At 38.3% G+C, this 12,598-nt stretch overlaps 1 protein-coding gene across 3 annotated transcripts in view; it reads left to right on the forward strand.

Moving 5' to 3' along the window:
- Xpo4 (exportin 4) overlaps nt 1–12,598 on the forward strand; it is a 117,698-nt gene that overhangs the window by 97,668 nt on the left and 7,432 nt on the right. For all 3 annotated transcript variants that reach the window (XM_070003133.1, XM_070003132.1, XM_070003134.1), the window contains 5 exons: nt 5,439–5,598; nt 6,306–6,475; nt 8,459–8,633; nt 11,337–11,630; nt 11,962–12,142. In XM_070003133.1, coding sequence (XP_069859234.1) covers nt 5,439–5,598; nt 6,306–6,475; nt 8,459–8,633; nt 11,337–11,630; nt 11,962–12,142 — 980 coding nt within the window. The remainder of the gene's footprint in view (nt 1–5,438; nt 5,599–6,305; nt 6,476–8,458; nt 8,634–11,336; nt 11,631–11,961; nt 12,143–12,598) is intronic.

Below are 12,598 nucleotides of genomic sequence, written 5' to 3' on the forward strand. Positions count from 1 at the left end.
TATCACAAAAAATTGAACCTTGATGGGCTGGGAAGGTGGCTCACCGGACCCAAAAAACAAAACAAAACAAAAAATTGAACCTTGAGAACTCTTGTCAGGGCAGTGGTATGACCACACAATGCCTCATAATATTCATGGCAAATTTTCAGTAATTCTTAACTAAAGTCAGAAAGGGTAAACCTGGACTTAAAAATATGCTCCTAAGGGGCTGGGAAGGTGGCTCAGTGGTAAAGCGCTTGCCTTGCATGCATGAGGCCCTGCATTCGATTCCTCAGCACCACATAAGCAAAAAGAAAAAAGCCGGAAGTGGCATTGTGGCTCAAGTGGTAGAGCACTAGCCTTGAGCTGAAGAGCTGAGGGACAGCGCCCAGGCCCAGAGTTCAGGCCCCACGACCGGACCCAAAACACAAAAAACAAGAAACAAACAAAAATTCTCCTAAAAGTAGATTTGAAAGTAGCATTTGGGGGTAACAATGCTCGATAGGAAATGTACTCGTTACCTTACTCATGTAACTATAACCCTCTGTACAGTGTCTTTACAATAAAAATATATTTAAAAATTTTAAATTATACATGACTCTATATAAAGTGTTCTGGTTGCCCCCCAAAAAAAGAAATAAAAGAAAGTGGTGCTTTACCTTTCAGTATCTTCCACATTAAATTTAGATTGTACACAGAAAGTCAAATAGCGGTAGTTTTTGTCACTTGCAAAATCTGTAACTCTGAGTTTTTCAATGCAAATATATATGAATATCATTTAAACCTACATAATATAAAAATATCTAGGAAATGTTTAGGACTCTTATTTCCTCTTTTGGCATATTCTTGTGTTTGCAATAAAGTATCTGCTTTTAACATTTTAATCTTCCTTTGATTACTATAATCATTGGAGTTAGTATCTGCAAATAAGTGCTATTGTTTGGATTCATTTCATGGTGAATGTTAATTTGAAAGACAATTTATTTTAGAGTTCTGTCCCATTATCTAATCATGGTCATCTTTGCCTGGGTAGTATCACTAGGAATGCTTTCCTTGTATTTTAAGTGCTTTTCAGTTTTTTCCAGTCTCAGCTTGTCATTGGGGAAGCAAACACTTTTTTTTTGTATCTGAGAGCACAGACTATGGAGGGTTGGACCAACAAAAATGACCAGTGTATTTATCAAAAGAATGAATGTGAAATTGGCATGTGGGAAAACCATCTTTTGATTGACTAAAAACAGTTTCCATTCTTGAAGAAATTGCCATTTCACAAAGAATTATTCGGACACTATTGTATACTAAGCACTTCAGTTGAGCACTTGGAGTATATAAGTGAACAAAGCCAATAAAATTCATTCCCCTTTTTGAGCTCCCTGAAAGAGAGATGATCAGTTTTAAAATATGATACGTATATTAGGTAACAGTAAATGTTCTATGTAAAAAGACAATTCAGGAAGCAATTTGGAATGGCCCTGGGCACAGCTGGCATGTTGAAGCAACAGCAGGAATCCTGTTTTGGGTGAAGCAGAGGGAGTTGGTGAATAGAATGAAATCAGGTAACATCTTCAGGCCTTTGGAATATCTCTGAGTTAAGTGGGGTGTTGTGGAGGTTTTGAACTAAAGAGTATCTTACAAGATAAAGAGTTTACTCTGACAGTTGCACTGAGAGTGGATGGTGGAAGTGGCAGATCAGTTATAAACTGATTTGCAATAATCTAAGGGAAGATGACAGTGTTCAAACCAGAGTGGCCATAATGGAGAGCTTGAGAAATGAAAGTGTTGTTTGACCTAACATTGTTGGCTTTTGGCTTATGAAATATGTTCCAGACTGATTGAGCAGACTGTGGTGCTGTCTGGAATATAGTTTTAAATAGAAACTCGAGTAGGATTTGGGTATTAACCTTGGAATTATTTACAGTTAATAATATTTGGTCAGTTTCTTTGTTTTCTCTTTGCATTGGGATGTGATGATTCAGTAGAGGAGTATAAAGATACCTAAGTGTACCTAATCTAGCAGAGGGAAGATGTTATTTTGACTGCTACTTGAAGGATGAAAAGAAGGCAAAGCATTGGGGGAGGGGAATGAAATCTGGCCTGCATGCCATGTAATGCCCACAAATCATTTGTTACATGATAGGACAGAAACATGTATTTAATCAGCTGCCTAAGGCATGTCTCCCTGTATTAATAACTTTGTTTTGTCTTTGAATGATACTATAATATCCAAATGGCCCTTGGCAGGAATAAGGTTCCCCTACCCCTGATAAGGCAGTGACCATAGGAGAGGTAGAATGAGAAAACATTTGGCTAGTGAGTGACTGACGTATCATGGAGTAGAAGGGCACAGGTGGTGAAGATCTGAGGCAAGGAGAGAGGCTGTGGGTGGGGCTTTCATGGTAGGAGTGAAATGGGGGATCTGCCTAAGATAACTGAACTTGGGCCCCCTGATTTGTATGGTATTTCTTAGAGAGTGCTCCATGTTGGATATAGGAGGAAAGGAAGGATGAAGAAAAATTCTCTTTGGGGACTCACTGGGTCTGCCTGACACAAGTCTTTTATTTGCCTTTTTTTTTCACATGAATCATTAGTTCATACATGTAATCCTAGCTGTTCAGAAGGGTAAGATATGAGGATAATGGTCATAGCCAGCTCAAGCAAAAATGTTTGTGAAACTCTTTTCTCAAATTAACAAAAAAGCCAATTAGAGGCATAGAGGAAGTGGTAGAATTTTAGCTTTGAGCGAAAAGGTTGAGTGAAAGAGACTGTGAGTTCAAGTCTTGATACCAGCAAAAAGGAAAAGTCCTGAGTTCTTATAATTCCATACCTTACTCTGGAGACTGTCAGGTGCAATAAAGCCCAGAGTGCCAGGTGGAGAGGCAGTTCTGAATATTCACTGTTTGATGTGTAAGTAGAAAGCACAGTACTTTGAGGAGGCCTTAACCTAATATGAGCTAAGAGATTATTAGGAATAACTTTTTTATTGTAGATACCTCTGATTTTTGTCTTACAACTTGGAAAAAGTTCAATAACTGGATGATCTTGCTGTTTTGAAAAATACTTTCTAAAAATGTTAAGTTTTATTAGTGTTTATGTCTGTTAAAGTGAAAAATAGCCAGGTGCGCCTGTAATCCTAGCTACTCAGGAAGCTGAGATCTGCCTGGGAAAGAAAGTCCCTGAGGCTCTTAAGTTAACCCCCAGAAAACTGGAAGTGGTGCTATGGCTCAAAGTGTAGAGCATTAGCTTTCAGTGATAAAGCTCAGGGATAGTGTCCATGCCCCATGACCAACAATAACAAAAAAAATTATGCAAAGCTTTGGCTCATTCTGGTGAATAATAATAATTATTCACAAATACACGAGCTTTAAGACTACTGTGTTACCCTCAAGACATGTACTTTTTGTTTTTAATTAATTTGGACTTTGAACTTGGGTTTGTACTTTGTACTGTTCTCTTATCACTTGAGCCATACCTCTAGCCTGGGTTTTTGCTAGTTATTTTGGAGATGGAATATAGCAAATTTTTCTGCCCAGGCTGGCCTCAAACTCTGTTATCTTTCAGATCTCAGCCTCCCTGAGTATCAAGGATTATAGACATGGACCATCAGTACCCAACATCAACATTTTTTTATTTTCTAGTAATTTAAATTGTGTTATAGCTCTCAGTGGTGGCACATACCTGTTATTCCAACTGCTTGGAAAGCAGTGATTGATTGAAAGGATTATATAGTTTGAGGCCAGCCCTGTTAAAAAGTGATACTGCCATCTCAACCAACATGCTAGATATGGTGGCACACACACATGAAGTAGGCATTTGGTAAGAGATTGACCCTAGGTGAAATGCCTGAGACCCTGTCAGAAAAATGACTGAGAAAAAAACAACAACAAGGTCTGGAGGCATGGCCCAAGTGATAGAGTGTGCAACCTAGTACTACAAGCATAAGAAGTAAATTTGTATGTGTTAAGTAATTAGAATAATAACTCAATCCAAAAACAATTTAAAATAAATTATTAGAATCATCTGAAATTCTTATAAATGGCTTTATTGTGTCAGATGCTAGTGACTCACACCTATAATAATTCTAATTATGTGGGAAGATTGTGGTTCCAGGTTAGCTTGGACAGAAACTCTAAGATTCCATCTCAGATGAAATAAGTTGGTCATGGTGCCTTGTGCCAGTCATTTCAGCTGTAATGAGATGTGAAACATCGGAAGATGTGAAACATTGGAAGACTGTAGTCTAAATGTGGCCTCCTGGCAAAAAGAAATGAAACCCTATGAAAAAATAACAGCAAAAAATAGACTGGAGGTGTAGTTCAGCAAGTGTTTGCTCAGCAAGCACAAGCCATCAGTTCAAACTTCAGTACTGAAACAAAAAGGTCATCATATATAGGAATTTGTGTTATAGATATTTGTATGGTCAGTAAAATGCTTGAGCAGTTTTTAGAATAACGTTCTGTGCAGAAACGAAATACAGTAAGAAACAACTGTTTTGAGTGCATATGTGTGACTGTCAGACACTATCATGATTGAATTCTAGTTAAGGTTCTTATAAAGTTTTATTTTTAATTCTTAGGCTAGAAATGATATATCTTATTGGCAAACTTTAATATGTCACCATGAATGAAACATGAGACCATTGAATTACATACTCCTAAAATTTTGAAAGCTTGGGCACTGGCATATATGTATAGAAAGAAAAGAAGATGGGAACCTTAAAAACTTCCTTACTTAAATGAGGTCCTAAGAAGAAATGGCTGTCATAAGGAAAGGGAAATGGGGAATGGGAAATGTGGTCCTGAGAAGCCAAGGGAAGGAGCTCTTTACAAGGGGCAGAGCAGTCAGAAGAGCCAAGTGCTTCCCAGACATCATATTAAACTTCATTCCAAGGAGATTGCAGTCTGAGAGCAGTGGGAATAGGAACCAAGAGCATTTAGTTCATTTAGGTAGGCAATCTTTTTAGTAAGGCCTGCTTCCCTCCTTCCCTCCCTTCCTCCTTCCATTCGGCCCTTCTCCCCTCCCCCCCCTGTAGGGCTGGGGATTGAACCCACGGCCTTGTGCACAATTTAAAAAAAAAAAAACATTAACAGTTACATTAATTAGGTAGAACTACCAGACTTGGAGTTATTTACCTTGTCTTGCACCAAACCCCAGTTCCTTTACGATATAAAAACACAGATTGCCCACTGGGGAGTTGTAAGGAGTTATACAGTTATAAAGAAGTTTGGCTTGTAGAATTTTTCACATTTCTCTACTTTGAATCTGAATATTTAGACAGTAATGTTTGCACATGTAGTGACACTTCAGTAGAAGGATGGCCTTTGGTATTCACTCAAATTCTTCGATGTCACTATGGAAGGTGACAGAGTTGAGAAACAGAAAAGGACTTTTAAGAAAAATAATATGGTTAATCAACCACTAAACCAAAAAAAGAATAAATGACTTGTGTTTTATACCTACAGGCTGTTATCTGCTGTTCTAAGAGTTTCAGAAGTTGAATCTCGAGCAATAAGAGCAGATCTCACTCATCTACTAAGTCCTCAAATGGGCAAAGATATTGTTTGGTTTCTAAAACGCTGGGCTAAAACGTACCTCCTGGTGGATGAAAAGCTATATGATCAGGTCAGAATATAAGCTTCTTTGGGTTTATGATGATGATAATTGTAGAAGTGGAAATGTCTTCCTAGTTGATTTTTCTCTAGAACTGTTTTAGAGCTGGCACATCTTCCATGTTGAATAGAACTGAGGACTAGAGTGTTGTTGTATAGCTTTTCATGGAGAACAGTGGCTTGATTCCTTTTAATCAAAATTAAGATGCAGATTGTTCTTTGAAATAGATATAATACAAGTGGTTTTCCTTTTTTTGCATTTGTTTAAAATATATTGTTAATGTAATGTGAAAATAAAGTTGGCAGAAAAATTACAACAACATAGTGGGTGAATTAAGAATATCTTTTTTGAGCCGGGCGCTGGTGGCTCACGCCTGTAATCCTAGCTACTCAGGAGGCTGAGATCTGAGGATCGTGGTTCAAAGCCAGCCCAGGCAGGAGAGAGCGTGAGACTCCTATCTCCAATAAACCACCAGAAAACCGGAAGTGGCGCTGTAGCTCAAGTGGTAGAGCGCTCGCCTTGAGCTGAAGAGCTGAGGGACAGTGCCCAGGCCCAGAGTTCAAGTCCCACGACCGACAAAAAAAAAAAAAAGAATATCTTTTTTGACTCAGGGAAATTAATTATAAAATTCATGTAGCATACCACAGTACTGTGATTTTTGTGATTCTTTTTTTCAACTGGTCTTTGTGACCTTAACAAAATTTGTTTTCTCTCTTCAGGTAAGTCTGCCATTCAGCACAGCATTTGGAGCAGATACAGAAGGTTCTCAGTGGATTATTGGCTACCTCTTACAAAAAGTCATCAGTAACCTCTCAGTCTGGAGTAGTGAACAGGACCTTGCAAATGATACTGTGCAGCTCCTTGTCACTTTGGTGGAAAGGAGAGAAAGGTAAGACCCATTGTTGGAAAGAGACTGTGTGTGTGTTACTACAGGGACTTCAACTTGCACACCAGGCTCATGCTTATAACCCTAGCTACTCAAGAGTCTGAAATCTGAGGATTGAGGTTTGAAGTCAGCCCAGGCAGACAAATCTGAGAGACTCTTCTCTCCAAAAAGCCAGAAGTGGAGGTATAGATCAGGCGGTAGAGCACTTGCCATGAGGAAATACAATGAGACCACAAGGCCCTAAGTCCAAACAACAAAAACGAACTTGAGCTTTTTTTTTTTTTAAAATTTATTTTTGTTTATGTGGTACTGAGGAATCAAACGCAGGGCTTCTTGCATGCTAGGCAAGCATTCTACAACTAACCCTGAGCTTGCTTTCTACTGATAAATGATTAGAGATTTGGAATGACATGGTTTTGCTTTTTTTTTTTTTTTTTTTTTTTTTTTTTTTTTTTTTTTGGTACTGCAACTGCTAGGCAGGTATTCTATCACTGATCCACACCTCATTATTATTATTTTTTTTTTGTGCTGGTTATTTTATAGAGTCTGGCTTTTTGCCCACTTTTTTTTTTTTTAACACTTCAGTGGTGCTCAGTGATGTGTTGAGAATTTTTTCCCCCCATCTTATTTAGAACTGCTATCCTCCTGATCTCAGTTTCTCAGGTAGCTAGATGTAAGCACGTACCACTGCCCTCTCCTATTGGTTGAGAAAGGAATCTAGTGAATTGTTCTTGCCTTCGTTGGCTTTTTAATCCTCCAGATCTCAGTCTTCCAAGTAGCTAGGATTATAGTTTTGAGCCTCTAGGCCTGTGGAATGGTATAGTTTTAAAACTACATCATGCTGTTTTAAATGCATCTGGGGCTATCCGTTATTACAGTGGAGGATGGATGATTGTTCAAGGATTGTGGTGTCAAATAATCTTACACATAAGTATTACGTAGCTTTAAAAACACTTTCATATAGATTTTCTCATCATTTAGTTTTCTCTCTTCCCTCCCTGATGCCATTTTTTTTGTTTTTGTTTTTGTTTTTGTTTTTTTGTTTTTTTTCCAAACAGGTTCTCACTATTTAGCTCAGGCTTGACTGGAGTTAGGATCCACCTACCTCAGCATCCCAAGTAGTAGATGCACTACTATCCTCAGCAGTCAAAAATCTTGCCTATTTTAAAGATGAAAACAATACTTTAAACTCTGCTGTTACAAAGTAAAATGTTTATTGCTTTCTACAACATATTTGAGAAATGATGGATGGGATTTTACTGTTGCCATTGACAATTATTTATTGAATTCTTAAAATTTATTTACTTTGCACTGTCCTGAGTGCTTCATATTTGATCATGGTATCGGTATCAAGCATGAGATTGATCCCTGTTTTATATATTAGTGAGATTAAATTTTTAAAATTTATGTTGGACAATTATGCAGGTTTGAATATAAACCTGTGTGACTTCAAAGTCTAGGCTGACTTCACTACACTTTACAAACTAAATCCAGCCAGATGCGGTAAGACTGATGTGGTCTGAGGTAGTCTGAAGATTGAGGTGAGAAGACCACAAGTTTGAGGCCAGCCTGAGCTACTTAGTAAGATCCTACCTCACAGAAAAATTTATTAGCCCAGCTCTGGTGGCTCATGCATATAATCCTAGCTATTTAAGAGGCCAAAAATGTGGAGGGTTGGGGCTCAGAGCCAGCCCAGGCAGAAAAGTCCACCAAAATTAACCTCCAAATAACAAGCACTAGCTGGGTTGATGATATACTTTAAGTGGAAGAGCACCAGCAGAGCAAGCACGAGGCCAAGTTCAAATCTTGTGGAAAAAAAGGAATGGGGAAAGGAAGGGGAAGATGGGGCAGAGGGACAGAAGAGGAGGAGAAGGGAGACAGGAAAGGAAAGAGAAGGAAATCAGAGAGGGAAGAAATTTAGTTTCTTTAGCATATATACATAGAATGAAAGTAATCCATGTTATATTTTGTTATTTCTATCTGTAGGGCAAACTTAGTAATTCAGTGTGAAAATTGGTGGAACCTAGCTAAGCAGTTTGCAAGCCGAAGCCCACCTCTTAATTTCTTGTCAAGTCCTGTGCAGAGGACCCTGATGAAGGCTTTAGTCCTGGGAGGTTTTGCACACATGGACACAGAAACCAAACAACAGTACTGGACAGAGGTAACAGCTCCCTTTCAAAAAAATCATTAGCTTAACATTAGTTATACAGTGGGTAATAGTGTGTTCCAATCATTCTTTCCTAAGTAGTCCTTTCATGTTTTGTGTTTAGCCATATATATACATACATATATATGTATGTACATGAACATATATGTGTGTGTACATGTGCCTGAATGTGTGTGTCTTTTAGGATGTCCACATAGTATCCTCCTGGTCCTGGGACTTGAACTTTGGGTCTGGGCACTGTCACTGAGCTCTTGTGCTCAAGACTAGTGTGCTACCATTTGATCCATAGCTCCAGTTTCAGCTTTTTGGTAGTTAATTACAGATGGACTTTTCTACCTTGGCTGACTTCAAACCATGATCCTCAGATCTCAGCCTTCTGAGTAGTTAGGATTACAGGTGTGAGCCACCAGCAGCCTAGCAATATTTTTGAGCTTGGCCTGTCTTAGTATGGTATCCTCTTAAGTTGTATCCACTTTCCTGCAAATGTTATGATTTCATTTTTATTTTTTGGCTATTAAAATTTCTGTATGAACATTATGTTCAGGAGTGGTAAAGTCAAAAGGAAGGTCTTCTTTTAGTAGTTTTAAGGACCCTTCATAGATTTCCATACTGGTTGCACTAGTTAACATTCCCACTAAGTGTATGAGAGTTTCTTTTCCCTCAGTATCCTTGCTAGCATTTGTTTTGTCGATGGCTGTCTTTCTGACTGGGTTGAGATGAAATCTTAGTGTGCTTTGATTTGCATTTCTTTCTTTTGTTTTGGTCCAGTTGTGGGGCTTGATCTCTGGGCCTGAACGCTGTCCCTCAGCTCTTCAGCTCAAGGCTAGCGCTCTACCACTTGAGCCACAGCGCCACTTCTGGTTTTCTGGTGGTTTATTGGAGATAAGAGTTTCGCGGAGTTTGCTGCCCGCTGCCCGGGCTGGCTTTGAATCATTATCCTCAGATCTCCGCCTCCTGAGTAGCTAGGATTACAGGCATGAGCCACCGGTGCCCGGCTTGCATTTCTTTTATGACTAAAGATATTGACATTTTCTTCATGTATCAATTAGCCATTTATATTTTTTCTCAAAAGAATCTGTTCAGTTTGCTTGATTATTTATTGGTTGGATGACTCTTGTTTCATTTTTTGATTTCTTGTGTTTTGATTGTTATTGCCAGAAAATCATCTGTGGAGGCATATGCATTTTAGCCTACCTTTTCTGTCCTTCCTTTTGAAGAAGTTGAAGCTTTTTTTCTTTTCCTTTTTCTTTTTTCTTTTTGACAAATTAAGAAATGTTAGGCAAAGGGTATAACGAGTGGTAGAGTACTTGCCCGGCATATCCAAGAGTATAAAAAATTACGAAAATTCTATTGGTGAGACAGTCTCCTGCCTTGAACAGGTAGATGTAAGCTGCAAGCTAGTTCATATATTCATTTGCTCTAAACTTTGTGGCTTATTTTCTCACAGTTGTGGAGATGGGAAGTCCGTGAAATTAGGTGGTGGAGTTGTTTGCTCCTGAGTTCTGTAGCTTTCGGTGGCTTGCTGACAACCTTTGGCATTCTTGATTTGTCCACATATCACATCGTATTTGCCTTCACGTTCATTCATTCTCTTGGTGTCTTTCCTGGGTGGGTATCTGCTTCCACATTTTAAGACACTACATTGCCTTGAGGACTCACCTTTCTCCATTATGATCTTAACTGACTACACTTTCAGTGACTGTTCAAATAAGGTCACATACCGAGGTGTTAGGAGACAGATGTTCACATAGGAATTTGAGGAGGACACAATAATGCCACTAGGACATATTACATAGTAAACATTAAACCAGGAAGCAAGTGTTTATGCAGGTTCCTGCCTTCTAGGCCTTGTTAGACTTTATACCTAGTATTGTGTGGAAAAGAAAAGAGACAAAGGTTTTACAACCGAGGGCAGAGGTTGGCGCAATAGTTTACTTCCATGGCTCTGTACTCCAAATAAGAGCACAGTCTCAATTGTTTACTGTTTGGCTTTCTATTTATAAATGTTTGATAATCCCTACTGTGGAGTCTTTCTTTTTGTGTTAGTCCTGGGACTTCAACTAAGGACCTGGGCTCTGTACTTTTTTTTTTTAAGGGCCAGCACTCCACTTCCATCCTACTGTTAAGCCCTTATTTTATTTTATTTTATTTTTTATTTTATTGTTGGTTGTGGGGCTTGAACTCAAGGCCTGGGTACTGTCTCTGAGCCTTTTTGCTCTAGGCTAATATGCTGCCATTTTGAGCCACAGTTTCATTTCTAGTTTTCTGGTGGTTAGTTGAAGATAAGAGAGTCTTACAGACTTTCCTGCCTGGGCTAGCTTTGAATTGTGATCCTCAGATCTCAGCTTCCAGAGTAGCAAGGATTACAGGTGTGAGCCACCAGTGCCCACTGTAAGTCTTAATTTTGTTATTTTTTTAAAAAAGGTGTTTTTTTGTTTTGTTTTGTTTTTTTGCTAGTCACTTGGAATGTGATAGGGGGAAGTGGCAGAATTCCAAGGGTGGGATTGAGATCATATCTCATGAGTTGGTGTCATTTCTTTGTATCAGAAGTTATGATACCGCTCACAATTGGGGAGTATAGCATGCTCTCTGTGTTGTTCTGCATCCAACAATTAGAGATGTTTTGGAAGGTGAACACTCATTCCTGTTGAAATAAATAGCAGTGTGTTTAGAAAAGCTCCTGCTGTACTTTGTTAGGTTCTTCAGCCACTACAGCAGCGATTCCTGAGAGTCATCAACCAGGAGAACTTCCAGCAGCTCTGTCAGCAGGAGGAAGTCAAGCAGGAGATCACTGCCACACTTGAGGCCCTGTGTGGCATAGCGGAGGCTACCCAGATTGACAACGTAGCCATTCTTTTTAACTTTTTAATGGACTTTCTTACCAATTGCATTGGGTTGATGGAAGTTTACAAAAATACCCCAGAAACTGTCAACCTCATTATCGAAGTTTTTGTTGAAGTTGCACATAAACAGATATGCTATCTTGGAGAGGTAAGTATATTCCCGTTTTCTTCCTTTAGGATTAAAGCTCTTTAAAAGTATAATAAATTGACACCTTGACTTCAAGTTTAATGCATGCTACCCAGAATGCTTTTGTTTCTCTAAAAGTTCTTTCATGCTTTTCAAGGAAGGCATATTAATATAACTTCTTCCTCTAAAATTTTATTGTTGGTTAAAAAGCTAATAATTTAAGCTTAAATTTTCTATGTTCTTTCTGTATGCCTAAATATTTTGATATTAACACAAACATTAAAGGTACTATCAGAATTAGAGTAAATTGAAATTGTTATTCCCTGAATAACTTATGTGTATTTTCTTACAGTCCAAAGCTATGAACTTATATGAAGCCTGCCTTACTTTGTTGCAAGTATATTCTAAGAATAATTTAGGGCGGCAAAGAATAGATGTTACAGCAGAAGAAGAGCAATACCAAGACCTACTCCTCATAATGGAGCTTCTTACTAACCTTCTGTCAAAAGAATTCATAGATTTCAGTGACACAGGTAAAGCATAGTGTGATGGTTTTTAAACATCTTGTGTTTTGGGGGGTTTTTGTTTTAAGGAAAAAGATTGAAATCTCACAAGGATGTTTATGACACAAATATAAGATAGACTGAAGTGAGGGTAAAGACCAAGAGCCTTTCCTATTTTTGGTCTTTATTTTTTTAATTTTTTTTCAATTTTTAGTTTTTGTTGTTATTTGAGAATAATTTATACTCCCATTTATTGAGTTCTTTTTAAATGCTAAGCACTTTCTCACAATGAGATGAAATGGTACCACTGCTGTCTTATTTAAGTGGCCCAGTCACTTGCCACTGGAATTTAGCTGGTAAGTTAAAATAAAATTCATTCTGACATATGACCTCATTCTCTTCAGTTGTACTTCATCCACTCCTCTATGTCCTCTGAGGTGGTCACCCAGCAAAACCTAGCACGTTGAAGAAGATAGCTTGGCAAGC

Source organism: Dipodomys merriami, unplaced genomic scaffold, assembly GCF_024711535.1.
Source record: "Dipodomys merriami isolate MVZ:Mamm:240054 unplaced genomic scaffold, mDipMer1.0.p SCAF_6, whole genome shotgun sequence".
NCBI lineage: Eukaryota > Metazoa > Chordata > Mammalia > Rodentia > Heteromyidae > Dipodomys > Dipodomys merriami.